Source organism: Fusarium phalaenopsidis, assembly GCF_050370095.1.
Source record: "Fusarium phalaenopsidis strain FUZ10S chromosome Unknown contig_32302, whole genome shotgun sequence".
Taxonomy (NCBI): domain Eukaryota; kingdom Fungi; phylum Ascomycota; class Sordariomycetes; order Hypocreales; family Nectriaceae; genus Fusarium; species Fusarium phalaenopsidis.
In genome coordinates this window covers 2,733,695-2,749,861 of record NW_028145405.1, presented here as the reverse complement: position 1 = coordinate 2,749,861, position 16,167 = coordinate 2,733,695, and the positions used below count along the sequence as shown (strand labels likewise).

At 54.3% G+C, this 16,167-nt stretch overlaps 6 protein-coding genes across 6 annotated transcripts; 5 read left to right on the top strand and 1 right to left on the bottom strand.

Moving 5' to 3' along the window:
• Positions 1-191: 191 nt before the first annotated feature.
• Positions 192-1,839, top strand: LRP88_08219 (uncharacterized protein; the record flags this gene model as incomplete). The annotated part of the gene is made up of 3 exons (XM_083244728.1): positions 192-773; positions 825-1,432; positions 1,488-1,839. The coding sequence occupies 3 exons, from the start codon at positions 192-194 to the stop codon at positions 1,837-1,839; spliced, it is 1,542 nt and encodes a 513-aa protein (XP_083099222.1).
• Positions 1,840-4,944: 3,105 nt separating this feature from the next.
• On the top strand, positions 4,945-6,231 carry LRP88_08218 (uncharacterized protein; the record flags this gene model as incomplete). Its single annotated transcript, XM_083244727.1, has 2 exons — positions 4,945-4,960; positions 5,093-6,231. 2 exons carry the CDS (start codon positions 4,945-4,947, stop codon positions 6,229-6,231), a joined length of 1,155 nt encoding a protein of 384 aa, XP_083099221.1.
• A 2,564-nt stretch (positions 6,232-8,795) lies between these two features.
• Positions 8,796-10,546, top strand: LRP88_08217 (cytochrome P450; the record flags this gene model as incomplete). The annotated part of the gene is made up of 3 exons (XM_083244726.1): positions 8,796-9,044; positions 9,157-9,354; positions 9,410-10,546. 3 exons carry the CDS (start codon positions 8,796-8,798, stop codon positions 10,544-10,546), a joined length of 1,584 nt encoding a protein of 527 aa, XP_083099220.1.
• A 542-nt stretch (positions 10,547-11,088) lies between these two features.
• LRP88_08216 (SRPBCC family protein) lies at positions 11,089-12,027 on the top strand (the record flags this gene model as incomplete). The annotated part of the gene is made up of 1 exon (XM_083244725.1): positions 11,089-12,027. The coding sequence occupies one exon, from the start codon at positions 11,089-11,091 to the stop codon at positions 12,025-12,027; it is 939 nt and encodes a 312-aa protein (XP_083099219.1).
• A 520-nt stretch (positions 12,028-12,547) lies between these two features.
• Positions 12,548-13,633, top strand: LRP88_08215 (uncharacterized protein; the record flags this gene model as incomplete). Its single annotated transcript, XM_083244724.1, has 2 exons — positions 12,548-13,235; positions 13,290-13,633. The coding sequence occupies 2 exons, from the start codon at positions 12,548-12,550 to the stop codon at positions 13,631-13,633; spliced, it is 1,032 nt and encodes a 343-aa protein (XP_083099218.1).
• A 350-nt stretch (positions 13,634-13,983) lies between these two features.
• Positions 13,984-15,471, bottom strand: LRP88_08214 (TAFII55 protein conserved region-domain-containing protein; the record flags this gene model as incomplete). The annotated part of the gene is made up of 1 exon (XM_083244723.1): positions 13,984-15,471. The coding sequence occupies one exon, from the start codon at positions 15,469-15,471 to the stop codon at positions 13,984-13,986; it is 1,488 nt and encodes a 495-aa protein (XP_083099217.1).
• Positions 15,472-16,167: the final 696 nt, after the last annotated feature.

Below are 16,167 nucleotides of genomic sequence, written 5' to 3'. Positions count from 1 at the left end.
TACTGCCCCACCATTTGACTGGCAAAAAAAAAAAAAAACTCTGCCGCGCCAGTCGACCCAACCTCCCAGGTTAAAAAGGTATACAAGGCGCGACTGAAATCCTCTTTCTGCATCCACTTCTCTCCATCCTCATTCTGTCTATTCACTTCGTTTAGACATTTTCCCTTCCATTCCCCTCACACACATTCACAATGGCCAAGTCCAAGACAAAGGAGAGCAAGAAGGCTAAGGCCGCTGAGCCCCTCGCCGCCGTCAAGGCTGGAGGCATCACCAAGCCCTCCAAGACCTCTAAGGCCAAGTCCAAGGAGCTGGCCAAGTCTGCCGCTAAGAAGCTCGTCAAGGAGAAGGACTCCAAGAAGAAGAAGAAGGCCCCCGAGCCCGAGTCTGAGTCCTCCGAGTCCGAGTCTGAGAGCGAGGCCGAGTCCTCTTCCGACTCTGACTCTTCCTCTGAGGAGGAGAAGAAGGTCACCAAGAAGCCCACCACCAACGGCAAGGCCAAGGCTCCTACCCCTTCCTCCGACTCTGAGTCCGACTCCGAGTCTGACTCTGGCTCCGACGACTCTGACGACTCCGACAGTGAGTCCGAGGAGGAGGAGAAGCCCAAGGCCAAGGCCGCCAAGGTCAACGGTACCGCCAAGGCTCCCGCTAAGAAGGCTGAGTCCTCTGACTCTTCCGACTCTGAGTCTGGCTCTGGCTCTGACTCTGACTCCGACTCTGACGACGAGTCTGAGGAGAAGGAGGAGAAGAAGCCCGCCGCCAAGGTTGCCGAGAAGGTTTGTCTTACCGTGTCCTCTTTCTTAGGTTTTATACTAACATAGTAACAGAAGGCCGCTTCCTCTGACGACTCGGACGACTCTGACGATTCCGAGGAGGACTCTGATGACAGCGATGACAGCTCTGAGGAGTCTGATGCCAAGGCTGAAAAGACTGAGGAGGCTCCCTCCAAGAAGCGCAAGGCCGAGGACGACATCGACTCTGACGAGGCTAAGAAGACCAAGACTGATGCTCCCACTACCCTCTTCGCTGGTAGCCTGAGCTGGAACATCGATGACGATGCCCTCTACGAGGCCTTCAAGGAGTTCGATGGTCTTGTCGGCGCTCGTGTTGTCACTGAGAAGGGAACTGGCCGCAGCCGTGGCTTCGGTTACGTCGACTTCAACAACCCTGAGGGTTGCACCAAAGCCTACGAGGCCATGCAGGGTTTCGAGCTCGACGGCCGTGCCCTCAACCTCGACTACGCCAACGCTCGCCCTGCCGATGCCAACCCCCAGGGCCGTGCTGCCGACCGCGCCAAGCGACACGGCGACACCCTCAGCCCCGAGAGCGACACTCTCTTCGTCGGCAACCTGCCTTTCGACGTTGACCAGGATGCCGTCCGTGAGTTCTTCGGCGAGATCGCTGCCGTTGCCAGCGTCCGACTTCCCACCGACCCGTAAGTTCAAACAGCCAACGCTTTAGAAGACTATTCAAGCTAACATACATGTCAGTGACTCTGGTAACCTGAAGGGTTTCGGTTATGTCAGCTTCAACTCTGTTGAGGATGCCAAGGCTGTCATTGACGCCAAGAACGGTGCCCCTATCGGCAACGGACGCATGTCTCGCAGCGTCCGCCTGGACTTTGCCAGCAGCCGACCCCAGCAGGGCGGTGGTGGCGGCGGCTTCGGAGGTGGTCGTGGAGGCGGTCGCGGTGGCGGCCGTGGTGGTTTCGGTGGCCGTGGTGGTGGTGGTCGCGGTGGTGGTCGTGGACGTGGCGGCCGTGGCGGTGGTCGTGGTGGCTTCGGCACCGGTGCTAACAGCACTCCTGCCAGCTACTCCGGCACCAAGATCTCGTTCGACTAAACGTGGGCTCATGCATAATACTGCAGACCGAGTGGGCATATGGCGGGTTTACCATTAAAGTGGGCTTTGTGGGCTGTCGTTTCAACACAAGTTATACCTCCCTTGAGGAGTCGTGGGCTTTGAGAATACGCTTCACATCCATGGATGTGAAGCCATGATAGACCTGGGGGCATATACACTTGGGGACCGTGGGCTCGTGGCATCTAGCAAAGACGCCATCACTGGCGACTACAGCTTTTTGATGTTGGGTTTTGAACAAGTCTGTCGGCAAGACGGACACCACGTGGGCTTCATGAGGGATTTGACGGCTCTTTGGGAAGATTCTCCCCCAGTCCTCTATCAAGAGGACAGGGCGGAGTGGACCAAGTCGGTTCGTGCGAATGCTCTGAGGGTCCTGGGGGCTTTTCGAAACGCAACGAAACGGCCTACGTTGCCTCTCGCCTGACTCGAGCTTCAGTTGGCGATGACCCTGCCTTTGACGACCACCCACCCTAATTCCTTAATCACCCTGTCCTTGTTCAGTTGCCATCTGGGATTTGTTTCTTCTGGTTGATGTTGGTAAGTATACCACTGCCGCGTTGCTCTCGAGGGGCACCGGCACCCGTCCACATGTACTAGGTAGAGGGCGTAATAAAAGTTGATCATTTTGTTCCAATGACTTTGGTGTTTTATATGTGATGCGATAGATGTGCTACATGTGTTTACAAACCGTGTCCTATTGGTCTGGATACAGCTTAGGCTTGAGATGGTTCTTGTAAAAGTCCTCGTCAAATGCCAGCCATGAGTAGTCAGGGTGATGACAATCGGTATCCCACCAGGGGCTCAACCCAACCTTCATGCCGTTCTGCGTTACTCCTGAAACATGGGTCTTGCACCTGGCATTGAAGTCACGGTTGAGGTTCAGGAGCGAGATGGCAGCAAAGACGTGCGGCCGGCGCTTTGGGAACTTGCCCTGGTGAGTGGCTCTCAGGCAAAGAACCCATCGAGGAAGCCAAGAGTCTACCAGCCATGTTTTCGTCTGGCTTGATCGACGTAGATAGCAAGGCTATCAACAAGCGTATCAAGCTAGAAGAAGTATCAAACGTTAAACTTGACTTTACGATACGGGGTATACCTATTCCAAAGGCTAATTTGGAGAGAACCTAAACCGCTCGAGAGTGGCAGTTCCAGTACCAGAGGGTCGTGGGGCATCTATTTACCTGTTCAGCAGCGTAATAAACGTTGATCATGTTTTCTCCTCATGACGTCACGGGACCAGACCCCTTTTACTTGCGTGCTGTATAGGTTGTCATGATGAGCGAGCGTGAGTGTTTCGTAGTGGGACGATTCTGTCGTCTGGGTCATGTGTTGTGCTGGAAGCTGATGCGGCAGATGCAACGAATGAGTTCCATATGGGCTCACATCGGGCTTTTCGTTAATAAAGGCCTTGCAAAAGACGGCGCGAATTCTCTTTAGGCACATGCTCCTAATATCGGCTGCGACCTATCAAGAGATGTCGTCGAGGATCTATGGATGCACAGCATTGCGCTTTGGGCAACGCCCAGGATAGGCAGTTATGGCTCAACGATGAGACACCGCGCGTGGAGGGTCCAGTCTGGAGAGAGCCCACACATGCATGAGCAAGTTAATACCCATACGCTGTGGGTTGACAACATGATTTGTTGAGGAGGGGATATCAGAAGCGAGTCTGGGTGTTGGGAGTCAGCTGGCGACGACTACGCCCGTCTTTTTTTTCAGCTGTCTGACTGTTGCTGCGTAAGTTTTTGAGGCTTGGGCTTCTGTAAGGACTGCTGCTAGATGACGCAAAAAGGATCCAAAACCAGAAGCAGAGGCGCACTTTTGGAATGATTCTTGGGCTGAGCTGAGGCGCCGGGCGATGATGCCACCACGCCATGGCCGCCGCGATGGGGAATAAGCAGGGACTCTGCATGGACCAGGAAGACACGAGACGCGGGAGTTTGATGTCGGACAGGAACCGCATGTTTTGGAAACAAAATAAAACAAAAATGTTAGATAGTAGAGAGAACCATTGTGTATCCAACGTGGCTTTTATAAAGTTGAAAAGTATACATTTCTTATCAATATCGTCAAGATACCATCATCTTGGCTTGTAGTTTTAAAGGCTTATTTGAACGCTGGCTTGATGGGGCATGTAGATCAAAGCAAGGTGATAGATCGATAAGCAAGCCTTGTTGATCCACGTCGACAAAGCGTCCATGGATCCATACGAGACAAGACCCTCGAGGTTCGGCATGAGGCCGAAACGCAAACAAAGGCCTTGGCCACGCTTTATGGCGTGAATGGCCCCTTTTATCGAAATGAGGCCAATATCACCTCCCTCCAGTCGAGGACACCTAAACACACTGGACGCTCACTCACGCACTGAAGCTGGCCTCCATGCGAACTCTTTTGGGCAATAGAACCCCGCCCCTGCGCTCATGACCAGCTGGTTCGTGCTGCGTGCTCACAAAGACGGGCGGGGCGTCAAGTACCGGTACATCGAAATGGCTGCCTCACCGCCCTCGGGACCATGACAGCACAGTGTGCGACAGCATCGGCGTCATCGTTACGGCATGCTCAACGAGACCAAGTCGGCCTGGTGTCCAACCGTGACACACCCGTGTTTCACAGAGGCGCGTGATGCGCTCGCACTGTGCCCCCACACACACAATCAAGTACCGCTACCTAAACCGCTATCGATGTGCTACCAAACGTGCTCTCGTGCCTCTAACAAAGGCGTGCCAGAACAACACCCCGTCCCCATCCTCACCGACCTACCCCCGACTTCGCTGCCCAGGACCTCCTTGTAGCCTGCTCTTTTTCAATATCCCCTTCTGCTTCGTTCTGGACCCTTTCCCGCTTCTGCAGGTCTTGTTCCTCTCCTTATTCCCCCTTTCCGAATAACATCACCCCAGAGCGCCGAGTCCCTGGTTCGACATCGTGTGAGATAAGCGGGGTTTTGCGCAGAGCGCCGATCTAATACCCCCACGCTTTGTTGCTGCGCCCAGGCAGTTTATTACCGTGATTCCCAATATCTGATCTCCCTTCTTAACTTTCCGGTCTTTCAAGCAAACTTGTCTCTTGACGACTCGAACAAAGGAAACTATGGCTGAACAAGCAGGTCAGAGCTGGCAGGAGAGCAGGGTGTCGAGGACTGGAACACGATCGAGTCCGGGGCTTCCTCCACAGAGACGCTTTGATGGTTCGTCCTTGTCCCCCTTTCTGCCTTGCGCGCGTGGGCTAACGGCATCAGAATCGTGGGTAGAGGTTTCGTCGCAGCCTTCTTCATCTTCGCTGTCGAGTATCGGCGATGAGATCGTCACCACCGGTTTGCGCGTTGGCAACCCGAACGCACGTCGGCGGCGCCCCCAGAACTCAACAAGATCCCTTCCGCAGCAACAGACAGCCATCCACAACGTCTACGCCGCCGATCTGAGCAGCCAGGAAGAGTACGACGAGAGCGATAGCGAAGAGGACCGTCTGCTTACAAGTTCAACCGAGAACGTGCGGCAGGATGATGACGATGAGGACATGGATTCCGATGCGGAGTCGGACGGAGATAACGTCACCGCGCTTGGGCGGGTATCCGACCAACCCGTCTTCCAACCTCAGCCAAATGCCTTCTCTCATCCGCCAACGAACCAGGCCCAGAGAAGAGAGTCTGCTCCTACTATCCCAACCGTCACTCCTCCTCATCCTCACAGCGGCCTTGCCCGGTCGTCGTTTTCTCGGCGCTCCTCTCAGGCACGGCCCCACCGTGCGGGTCCCAGCTTCATGTCCCCTTCGGTTCAGGAGGAGAACGACGCCGCCCTGCGGGCTTCCTTGACGACGCTGCTCTCGTGTGCCCATGCGGCTAGAGGCTTACCCAAGTCTAAGGAGGAGGCAGAGGCTCAGCGGGCTGCCAGCGCGGGCGTGGGCGTGGGCCCCAGCAACCAACCCATGGAGCTGCGACTCGTGCCGGAGTCGGAGCTGGACACGGAGCCACCGCGGGCCCAGCGACCCACGGCGCCGTCTCCACCACGGAAACGGGCCTCCCCTGCTAGATCTACCTCCCGCACTTCGGAGAGGGGCAAGCACAGCTCCGGATCGGCTACGGCCCCACGGGCTACGAAAAAGAAGCGAACGGCGCAGGCGGAAGAGCCATACATCTCTCCGACGCTCCTCACCTGGGTTGTCAGTGCCGGTGTCGTGGTCCTTGTATCCGTGGTTGGATTTGGTGCTGGCTACGTTATCGGACGGGAGGTGGGCAAGCAGGAGGCGCTCGCGGCCAGTGTTGGGAGCGTGGGCAGCGTTAACGAGACCACGTCTTGTGGCCAGGAAGTTATCCGGTCATCTGGCAACGGTCTTCGCAAGCTTCGCTGGGGGGCCGTAGGAAAGAGCATCGTTGCTTAGACCTGAGGATACGACTCTGGGTTTCTTTGTCTAATGAGCTCGGACTCTAGGGAGCGGACAGGACTTCGTTCCGAACTCTGGAGGCGACTTTTTCGAGGGGGCGGGCGTTTGGGCACTGACGATATCATTCTGCGCGGTCATGGTCATGAGATACGCAAAGCTACGGTCCCAGCGAGGTAATGTCGGCGTTTTTTATCTAACGACTCGTTACACACACAAGCGGGGATATCTTGTTGCATCATATTCTATTTTGCGCTCTTCTCAGGGACATACACTGGGGATTTATGGGATGGCTTCTATGATTTATTTTTGGCATGTTTGGGATTGGCTATACCGTTGTTTGCAACCGGGTAGATGCTCTCCACACATTGGCGTCGGTAATTATTCCCCTCAAAGTATGGTAGTTGGAATATAGGAAATAAAAATCTCTTTGAAAAATGCCTACCCTGTTGTCGAATAATCGACCCGAATTCGAGACGCGGTTGATCGTGACTAGATGTCAAGACATGACCTTTCGATACGGGCGAGTGATCGACTTCTGTCTCAATTTTTGGTCGCGTGAATAACAGCTAAACTTGCAAGAGGAGGTAACGTGAGTGGGTGTCTCGTGGGCGCATGGTATTGGAAACTGTTGGGAGGTTTCGAGCCCCGTGAGGACGTCTAATCAATGAGACATCATAGGCGGGGAAAGACTCATGTTGAGTTGACTATCGCGAGCATGGTCTTCCTACGTTGCAGTGAGTGATCTGGGGCTCCAGCTGTGTCAGCTCATCATGCGATTTGGTAAGCGCCAACGAAACGGATATCTTGAACAGAGTCAAGATACGAGTACGTTTCAGAGCAAGGTTGTTGTTATTGACGCATGGTCAACAAGGGAACAGTAACTACTAAGTCCAAAGGAGTCGGAAGCGGCACTCACGACATCTGCCGGCATCCCTCATGGGGCCCCTGTCCGGGCCTCCTGCCCCGTCGCGCAAGTCGGCGCCGGCCGGGACAAGACCAGACGAGGGCCCGGGGCCGGCTCGCCGCCGTCGCTCCCGAATACGGAAGGGCCGCGACGTCAGCCCACAAGCGGGGTGCGTATGAGGCGCGGCGGTCGATGGTCGGAGCGGTCCGGGGCGGTTGGCGGTTAAGACTACGCTTTTTTTTCTTGAGAACTACTGGGGGTTTTGGGAATTGTCAGGGGCCTGGAAGCTTTGTTGGGTGAATTGAAGGTTTAGAATCTTTTAAGTTCTCACAGGTGATGGGCATTGTTGTTAGTGACAGTGACTTGCAACCAGATCCTGCAGACATCCACTGATTAGATAACACAGTCTCAGCGAGGTTCTTCGTACATGATGGCAGCCTCAAGTTCTTGCGATAAAGAAACGAGTATTGGGGATGTAACCCGGGCATGTAGCGGATCATTGCTTGAAGGATCTCCTTGGAGAAACACAAACAACACCCTTGCGAGAGTCCGGCTCGGACTCGACCAGCATGTGAAAGCGGACGCCCATTGCCAACAGCTCCCCAGGGTCGCGAAAGAGAAGAAGGAGGAATTGACCAATGGCCTGAATGGCCTTATTCATCGAGGTCCCTGAATATGATCCGAGCATCGTTACACCAGATGGCCGGTAAAAGGCACGGCTCATGGGCAAAGGAAAAGACCATCCTCTTATTCGGAACATGGCGAAGAGATGGGCGAAAGGCGGCCAATCACTGTCACGGCTGACAACTCATCAGGCCATTTCTAAAGGTGTACGTGGTTAGAGACCCAGCACTGCAATGAGCCGCAAGGACAAGGACCAGGAGGCCGTTAGTGGATCAATTTGAGGGGGAGAACTTTTCGACCCTCAAGTTCGGGCGGCATTAGGAATGCGATCACGAGCAATTGGTCCTGGAGAAGTTGGCTGGTAGGCATTGAAGCATGACAGAAGTATCATCCGCAGTGATCGAGTTTATGTAAGCTACGAAGCTTGCTCTAGCGACGGATGCAAGTCAAACTGGGCGGGGGAGATGGATAAGAATGCGAAAAAGGAGGGACGAGATCTCAATTTAACAGAGATACGAATACGAATCCGCACACACCAACCAATCAGACTCTGAATCGGCCCTGATTGAGGTATCCACCTGCCAGGCACAGAGTTGCAGGTCCCGTCACCCACTCGCCACAGCAGCGGACACTACAGGCCTGAGGGTGCTGCAGAGTGAACTCTTACAGGGGGACGAGCCCACTAACTCCCGAGAGTGTCCAGGCGGTGTGCCGTGCTGTGGCTAGGAACCTTCTGCATCTTCCAAGTGATTGCCGCTCGGCAGGTGGGTGGGGTCCCCAACTGATCCTCTCCTTCCCCCCTGGTCGGAAAAAAACGTCAGGGTCTGGCGCAATTACATATCAGTTAATCTCCTTCGCCGTCTTCTTCTCTCTTGTTTTCCCTATCGGTCTCTTCTTTTCAAGGACTCGTCGTTGGGAATTGCGCTCTCCCTGACGTTTAAGGCGATCCTCTCCCTCCTCTTTCTCTTCCTTCTTCTCCAGAGAGCCGCTCTCAACAGCAACAACCTTTTACTCCTCCTGTCCTCCCTCAACCATGGGACTCCTCCACGAGATCGCGGGCCACCCGCTCGCCCAGCAGTTCCAAGAGCTTCCCCTGGGCCAGCAGGTCGGCATTGGCTTTGGTGCCGTTGTCGTTCTCTCCGTTATCCTCAATGTCCTCAGCCAAATCCTCTTCGTCAACCCCAACGAACCTCCCATGGTGTTCCACTGGTTCCCCTTCATTGGAAGCACTGTCACCTACGGAATGGACCCCCCTCGCTTCTTCAAGGAGAACCGCGCCAAGGTGAGTCCAGACGAGCTATAGCCTTTCAATTGAGAGGGAACTTTGCCCCTGGTCGCAGATATGCTTGTCAGCAGTAAAGATAGAGCAGTGTTAGCTAACTTTCGCGATCTAGTTCGGCGATGTCTTCACCTTTGTCCTCCTCGGCAAGAAAACCACCGTTGCCGTGGGCCCCTCCGGAAACGACTTTATTCTCAACGGAAAGCTCAAGGACGTTTGCGCTGAGGAGATTTACACTGTTCTCACCACTCCCGTCTTTGGCAAGGATGTTGTCTACGACTGCCCCAACGCGAAGCTCATGGAGCAGAAGAAGGTGAGAGATAACGATATCCGCTTCCATGACTGAATGCTAAGACAGCCTATGATAGTTCATGAAGATCGCTCTTACCACCGAGGCCTTCCGATCCTACGTCCCCATCATCTCTGGCGAGGTGCGCGACTACTTCAAGAAGAGCGCCGACTTCAAGGGCAAGACCGGCATTGTCGATATCCCCAAGAAGATGGCCGAGATCACCATCTTCACCGCCTCCCACGCCCTCCAGGGCAGCGTCATCCGCAGCAAGTTTGACGAGTCCCTCGCCGCTCTCTACCACGACCTTGATATGGGCTTCACCCCCATCAACTTCATGCTTCACTGGGCTCCTCTCCCCTGGAACCGCAAGCGTGACCACGCTCAGCGAACCGTCGCCAAGATCTACATGGACACCATCAAGGAGCGCCGCACCAAGGACAACGATGACACCGAGCACGACATGATGAAGCATCTCATGAACTCGACCTACAAGAACGGCACCCCCGTCCCCGATCACGAGGTCGCCCATATGATGATTGCCCTCCTCATGGCCGGCCAGCACTCTTCCTCTTCCACCAGCTCTTGGATCATGCTCCGTCTCGCCCAGTACCCCCACATTATGGAGGAGCTCTACCAGGAGCAGGTCAAGGCCCTCGGTGCCGACCTCCCCCCTCTGAAGTTTGAGGATCTTGCCAAGCTCCCTCTCAACCAGGCCATCATCAAGGAGACTCTCCGCCTCCACGCCCCTATCCACTCTATCATGCGCGCCGTCAAGTCCCCCATGCCCGTTCCCGGAACCAAGTATGTTATCCCGACCTCGCACACTCTCCTGGCCGCCCCCGGTGTCAGCGCTTCCGACCCTGCCTACTTCCCCAACCCCGATGAGTGGGACCCTCACCGATGGGAGGCCGGTTCGCCTAACGCCCCTACCATTGTCCGCAACAACGCCGAGGAGGAGGAGAAGATCGACTACGGATACGGCCTTGTCAGCAAGGGCTCCGCTTCTCCCTACCTGCCCTTCGGTGCCGGTCGTCATCGCTGCATCGGCGAGCACTTCGCCAACGCGCAACTGCAGACCATTGTGGCCGAGGTTGTCCGTGAGTTCAAGTTCAGCAACGTCGACGGTGGCAACACTCTTATTGGCACCGATTACGCCTCGCTCTTTTCGCGACCCCTGGAGCCTGCCAACATTCGCTGGGAGAGACGCCACTAGATTCGAAATTTGACAGAAATGATGAGAGAATACGAAAACCACTTGTATATACGCGGCAATGCGATGGGCGTGCTGAGGAGTTGAGTGCATAATGATTGGTCTGGGTTAAAAAAAGAACTCATTTGCCATGCAATGCCGGCAAAGCTCTGGCAATAGACTTATACATATTTAATAAGAAATGGTTAAACTGATGTATTTTTGGTTTGCTCATTGTTTTTAATGTTGCTGGTGGTTTTTGGAATGAGATGTGTGTCTTGGATGAACTTGCCTTGGAAATGTGAGCTAGCCCCCACTGAGACGAGAGCCTCCATCAATGACGATTACTAGGGGCAAGTTGATGGCCGTTGACGGTTTCATACCTTGCCAGGGACATTCTCACACATGCTCAGCAGATCCTGCTTCTACTCTTGCGGCTTCATCCCAGATACATCCTCAGTACTAATCAGCTTATCAAGATTTCAATTTCTTTCATCCTGACAGAGGTCACCCTTAACTTACCTATAGTCCCTTAGTTCAAGGCGAGCCTATCTACCGAAGACACCATGAGCGAGTCATATGGTCCTCTTGTTCGCCTTTGGGGCATCCATCCGTCGAAACTCCCACCTGCAGGAGCCACCACTGAGGATCTGAAGGTCCTTCTTGCCTCAATCCTCCTCGAGGCTCTCCCCTTCATCAGTTCCGTACCATCCGAAGGTCCATCCGCAGATCATACCACAGAGCTACGCAGTCCTACCGAGCTATGGAAGCAAAAGTCAGTTAAGACATTTGAAGGCTCTACGGCTCCTGTGCATCTCTTTGAGCGCACTGTCGACTCGGAAACCCTCGACGCACTTGCCCAGACTCATTCGTCGCTTGGCATCAAGGCAGGCAATATTCAGTCAGAAATTTGGGCATTGCGTCGGAGCACTCACGTTGGGAAGAAGGAAGAGGGGACTGCGGATTGGGACGAGTTTTTGAGGTGTTTCAAAGAGGAGCATGCAAAGGCGGAAACAGCTTTTACACCGAGTGTCTTGAGCTCGTCACGGCTGCAGGAGTGGGACTGTAAAGGGATAGAGGTCGAAGTCGAGGGCACGACATGGACGGACTGGACGCTTCGTCGCGAAGAGGCGGTTCATCAGCTCCCAGGTCCTCTCACTCGCCGCGTCTTTCCTGTCCTGCAGGCTACAACCTCGCTAAAGGGCCAGAGGGAATTTCTTGTGGTCCAGATCGCCATGCAGGCAGGCGATGAGACTGACAGATCTTCCCATAAGGGTACAGTGCCAGCAGCGTATACGAGTGTCGAGAGGGCGAGGGAGTTGGCGGATGGGAGGATAGAGTGGGTGATGGGGACAGCGTCTGATGCGAGGGGTCTGGTGCCCATGTGGGTGCAGAAGTTGGGCCTGGCGGGACAGATTGCGAAGGACGTGGGTATGTTTCTACGATGGATTGCAAAGGAGAGAAAGAAGGGAAAGGATGCTCAAGTTATTGGAGACTTGGAGTAGCAGAAAGCTGCGAGGGGATGCAGTGATAGTGCGAGCCTACGTGTAGGAATTCTGGGGCTAAATGCAGAGTATCAACTATGTGAATATCTTGTAGCTAATTGTATGTCTATTCCTACACCTGCATCCATGTTGAGACTCTCTGGGTCTTTATTATCAACTAGCGAGAAAGAAATACGTTTTGTCAAAACTCTTGATAGTGATATTGTCGTTTGTAGGGTGCCTTCCCTCAACTGTGTAAGTGGATTTCATGAGCTCCTTCTTCTCCCACGCCCATTCACCTCTTGCCACGGGAAGGTAGCTGGATGCCTCTTTCCTCCATCACCGACTGTAGATAAAAAGCTTGCTCCTATTTCCCAAGCCTCATTAAAACTTACCTTCTTCAACCACCTCCACACTGGATTCTCTTCCTCTCGTCCATCTCACTTCAATCCATCCAACCTGCTTCGTCCAACACATTGACAACCATCACAAAATCCTTGTAATTGACAGTCTCCTTACATAGCAGGTCCTCGCCTCCAAGATGGACCTCTATCGCCGCCGCTCCGACCCCATGGTGCAGCTTCCTGTCTCCCCTGAACCAAGCCAGTCCCAGTATCGCTACCCCCTCCTATCCTCATTACCACTGTCCGCGAACCCCGCAAACCAGACAACCAGATCAACCAAGCTTGAGGCCAAGGCCCAAGCTCTGTGTAGTATGACCTTTGAGCTCAACCTTCGTAACCTCAACACACATGCCCTGCGCCTCGAGCGTAATATCCAGCGCCTCGCCATCAAGACTGCCGACGATCAAAATTTCAGACGCGAGAATGAGGCTACCCTGGCAAAATATATGCGAGAGGTTGAAGCTGTCAAGATACACTTGGCTCAATATGGCGACAAACCCCCCGTGACCCGGGCTGATATTGCCAAGCTGCAGCAAGAGATACTTCAAGAAGTTGCGGAATGGAAGGCGGAGCTGGATGATATCAGAGCGCAACTCGAGACTCTGAGGGATCAAAACCGACAATTCGCTCTGAGGGATCGAAACCTATTTGAAAAGATCAAGGAGATGCTGGGCAGCAACCAAACACCAGATGCTCTTATGCCCTCTGCCCCCTCCCCTCCCTCTGCTACTCGGACTCTGCCAGCCCGGCAGTCAAACTCGAGAATGGAGACTCGTGCGATGCGTCGAGAAAGGTTGGATGTCGTCGTCCTCAATCGACAACAACGTAAGTATCTCCAATCTGCCAAAGCGCCGTTGCCGGTTGCTAACTTTGATCCAGAGCTTGCCGTCTCGTCGGACCATGAGTACCGAATTACTGAGACCATCAACTCGACCAAACGCTGGAACCGAGAGCACAAAGTGACCAAGTGTTCAGACCCCGAGTTCATTGCCAACTATCTTATGAAGCAAGGGCGACGCGATCCTGGCATTGCCAAGGTGCTTCAACGGGCGATCCAGAAACGAGCTTTCCAGGCTATCAAGAGGGAAACTGGCGAGCCATGGCGTCCTCATGATCTCACGGAGCTCTGCCACGGCGTGGCTTGGCGGGATGTGATTGATGCAGCGACGGAGGTATTGGTCACCAATAGACACCGAACTGTGCAGTTGTTGGCGCAGATGTGAAGCGGATTTATTCGTGCGAGGGGTTGATGAGACCTGGCGATGAAAATGAGCATCTTTTCCAAAGACTCAAGAAGAATGGCGGTAGAAGAACAGGTAACAAAGAATTTCGGACAGGTGTGATGGAGATGGGCGAGATATTGTTTTAAGACGATGAGGGGGAAATGCGTATTAATGTTGATGGAATTGAAAGTGGTATTTCTAAGTCGATAATCAAACATCCCTTTTCCCAAACCTTGGGTGACACCGTACGCCATTCTCCAATCGTGTAGCCTGTTTCCCAGTATGACAATATGCCACGGGTAGAATGCGTAGCCTGTATAAGTCCGCCTTGCATGATGCTTGCTCTCCATCTAGTCATCGGTCTCGATGCCAATGGAGGAATTCTTGAGCTCAATCTCCGACTTGAGCTGCTTGATGGTCTGCTCGATACGAGTACGCAGGATCTTGTTCTGGGTGCGAGCCAGCTCAGCCTGCTTGTTGGCCAGCTGCTTCTTGAGGTCATTGATAATATCCTTGACTCCCTGCTCTTCATCGCGCTGGGCACGGGCATCGTCATCCAGGTCCTCGTCGTCATCGTCATCGTCGTCATCATCAGAGACCTCTTCAGACTCGTCTGCCTCGATGCTCTCTTGGATGGCCGCCGGGGTGTTGACCTGTGTCGTTGTGAGAGGCGTGGGCGCATCCATGCCGGTTGCGGGGGTCTCGGCGAACAAGTCGTCGGCAAAGGCAGCCTCGAGGTCGGCCTCGAGATCGTTGTCCTCGCCAAACACGTCTTGGCTTTGGAAGTAGTCCATGCCGTCGTCCATCTCGCCCTCGGCGTCCTCTTCTGCTCCGTACTCGTCCTCCTCCTGCTGCCTCTCGTCGACCCACTCCCATCGCGTTGAACCTGCCTTGGCGTCCTCGGCCAGCAGGCGCTCGACCTCTGCCTCCTTATCCTCGATCTCTTTACGGCTGATGGTCTTTGCGAATCTTCGGTTCACACAGTCGTGCATGGGTGGTGTTAGACCGTGCGGCCATCGGAAGTGCTGGTCAATCATTGACGGTAAAGGCACCTGCCTAGCTTCGGCTTCATTAGAGACCTTTTGGAAAACGAGGAGCATCTGGCAGATGTCGGCCGACTTGAGGAACGATTTGCGGTCCCATGTCTTCATGGCCTCGGTAATAGTAGGTAGATCGACCATGACGGCGGCAAAGGGTTGGCCCTTGACTGTCATGACGGCGCGCCGCGTGTCTTCCTCGAAGAACTTGAGCTGGACGTCGGCTCCTCCCTGGGCGCGCGCGACGCCCATCTTTCCATTTTCCATGCACTGTCGCACATATTCGCAGTGCTCCCCCGGCGGCATCCTCAGGACAAACTGTTCCTCGATCGAAGGGTCCTTCTCGCGATCGCTAGCTTCTGAATCGTAGCCGTCGCCGGGCGGGTGTACGGGGGCGCGTCCCTTGGGTTTCACAACCAGCGTGGGCGTGACGCCCGACTTTGACGCTTTGAGCTTGATCTTTGTTGCCAGGTGCTGTTGGGACGAGGCAGCGAGGGGGAGATCGTCGTCCAGCTCGTCGTGGGCGCGCTTCTTACTCTCCACGAGCTTCTGGGTCGGCTTGGTCTGCCTGCCGGCCTTTGTCTTTGGCGGCGGGGGCTCCGCGGGCGTCGTCGGCTGCGACTTGCCAATCTTGAGCTTGACCTTTCGGGGGCCGCCGCCCTCTGTTGGAGTCGCTGCGGCGGAGGGGGTCTTCTTGGTCTTGGCCTCGACGAAGGATGAGGACCGGCTCACGTTGATCTTGAGGCGTGGCTTCGGGGGCGCTGCAGGCGCAGCATCGGAACCGGGTGCTGAGCCAGACATGGCGGCGACTGGGGAGCTCTAGGCTCGTGGAGGGATCGTGAACGAGGCTGGCTGTGATGAGCTTCTCTATATGTCGAAGAGCTATCGCGATTCGGTCGGTGGTGTCTCGATCGCGTCAGAAGTGGAATGAAAGCGAAAGGCCTCAGCAAGGCGAGGCGACGCTGAGAGAGTGGCCAAATGCCGTAATCAATGTATCAATGTTGGAGCTCATGTGAATGAAGCACGATTGGAGTTTGTGGATTGGGACGAGTCTAAAGTCGAGCCGCGCCTGCTCCTGCGCGGAACAATGATGATGAGCGCAGAGTTGAGTGGCTTGGACCCGCTTTTATCCGCTCTGGTGCCTGAACAATTGAATGTGGATTTCACTCATAAACAACAAACACATGCAGCTTTCCCAAGTGCTTGCATAGGAATATTAACCAGAAATTCGTCTGTATTCAAAATTCACTATCAATTACTCATTTCTAGCAAATGGTTGAATACGTTAGGAGCTACTATGTTGAGAAAGAGTGCTACTTGCACCAGTCCAGCTCGCAACTTAGATGAAGCAACGGCCAGGTTCATCAACTGAAAAGAGGGTAATGGTTTGAAATTTAGAATATCTGCTTCTAGAGGACTCTTGTCCGATATGTTCAAGTGCTTTTTTCGAAAAGCGAAAGAATAAAAAGAGAAAAGATCGGTATCATGCTGCCTTCC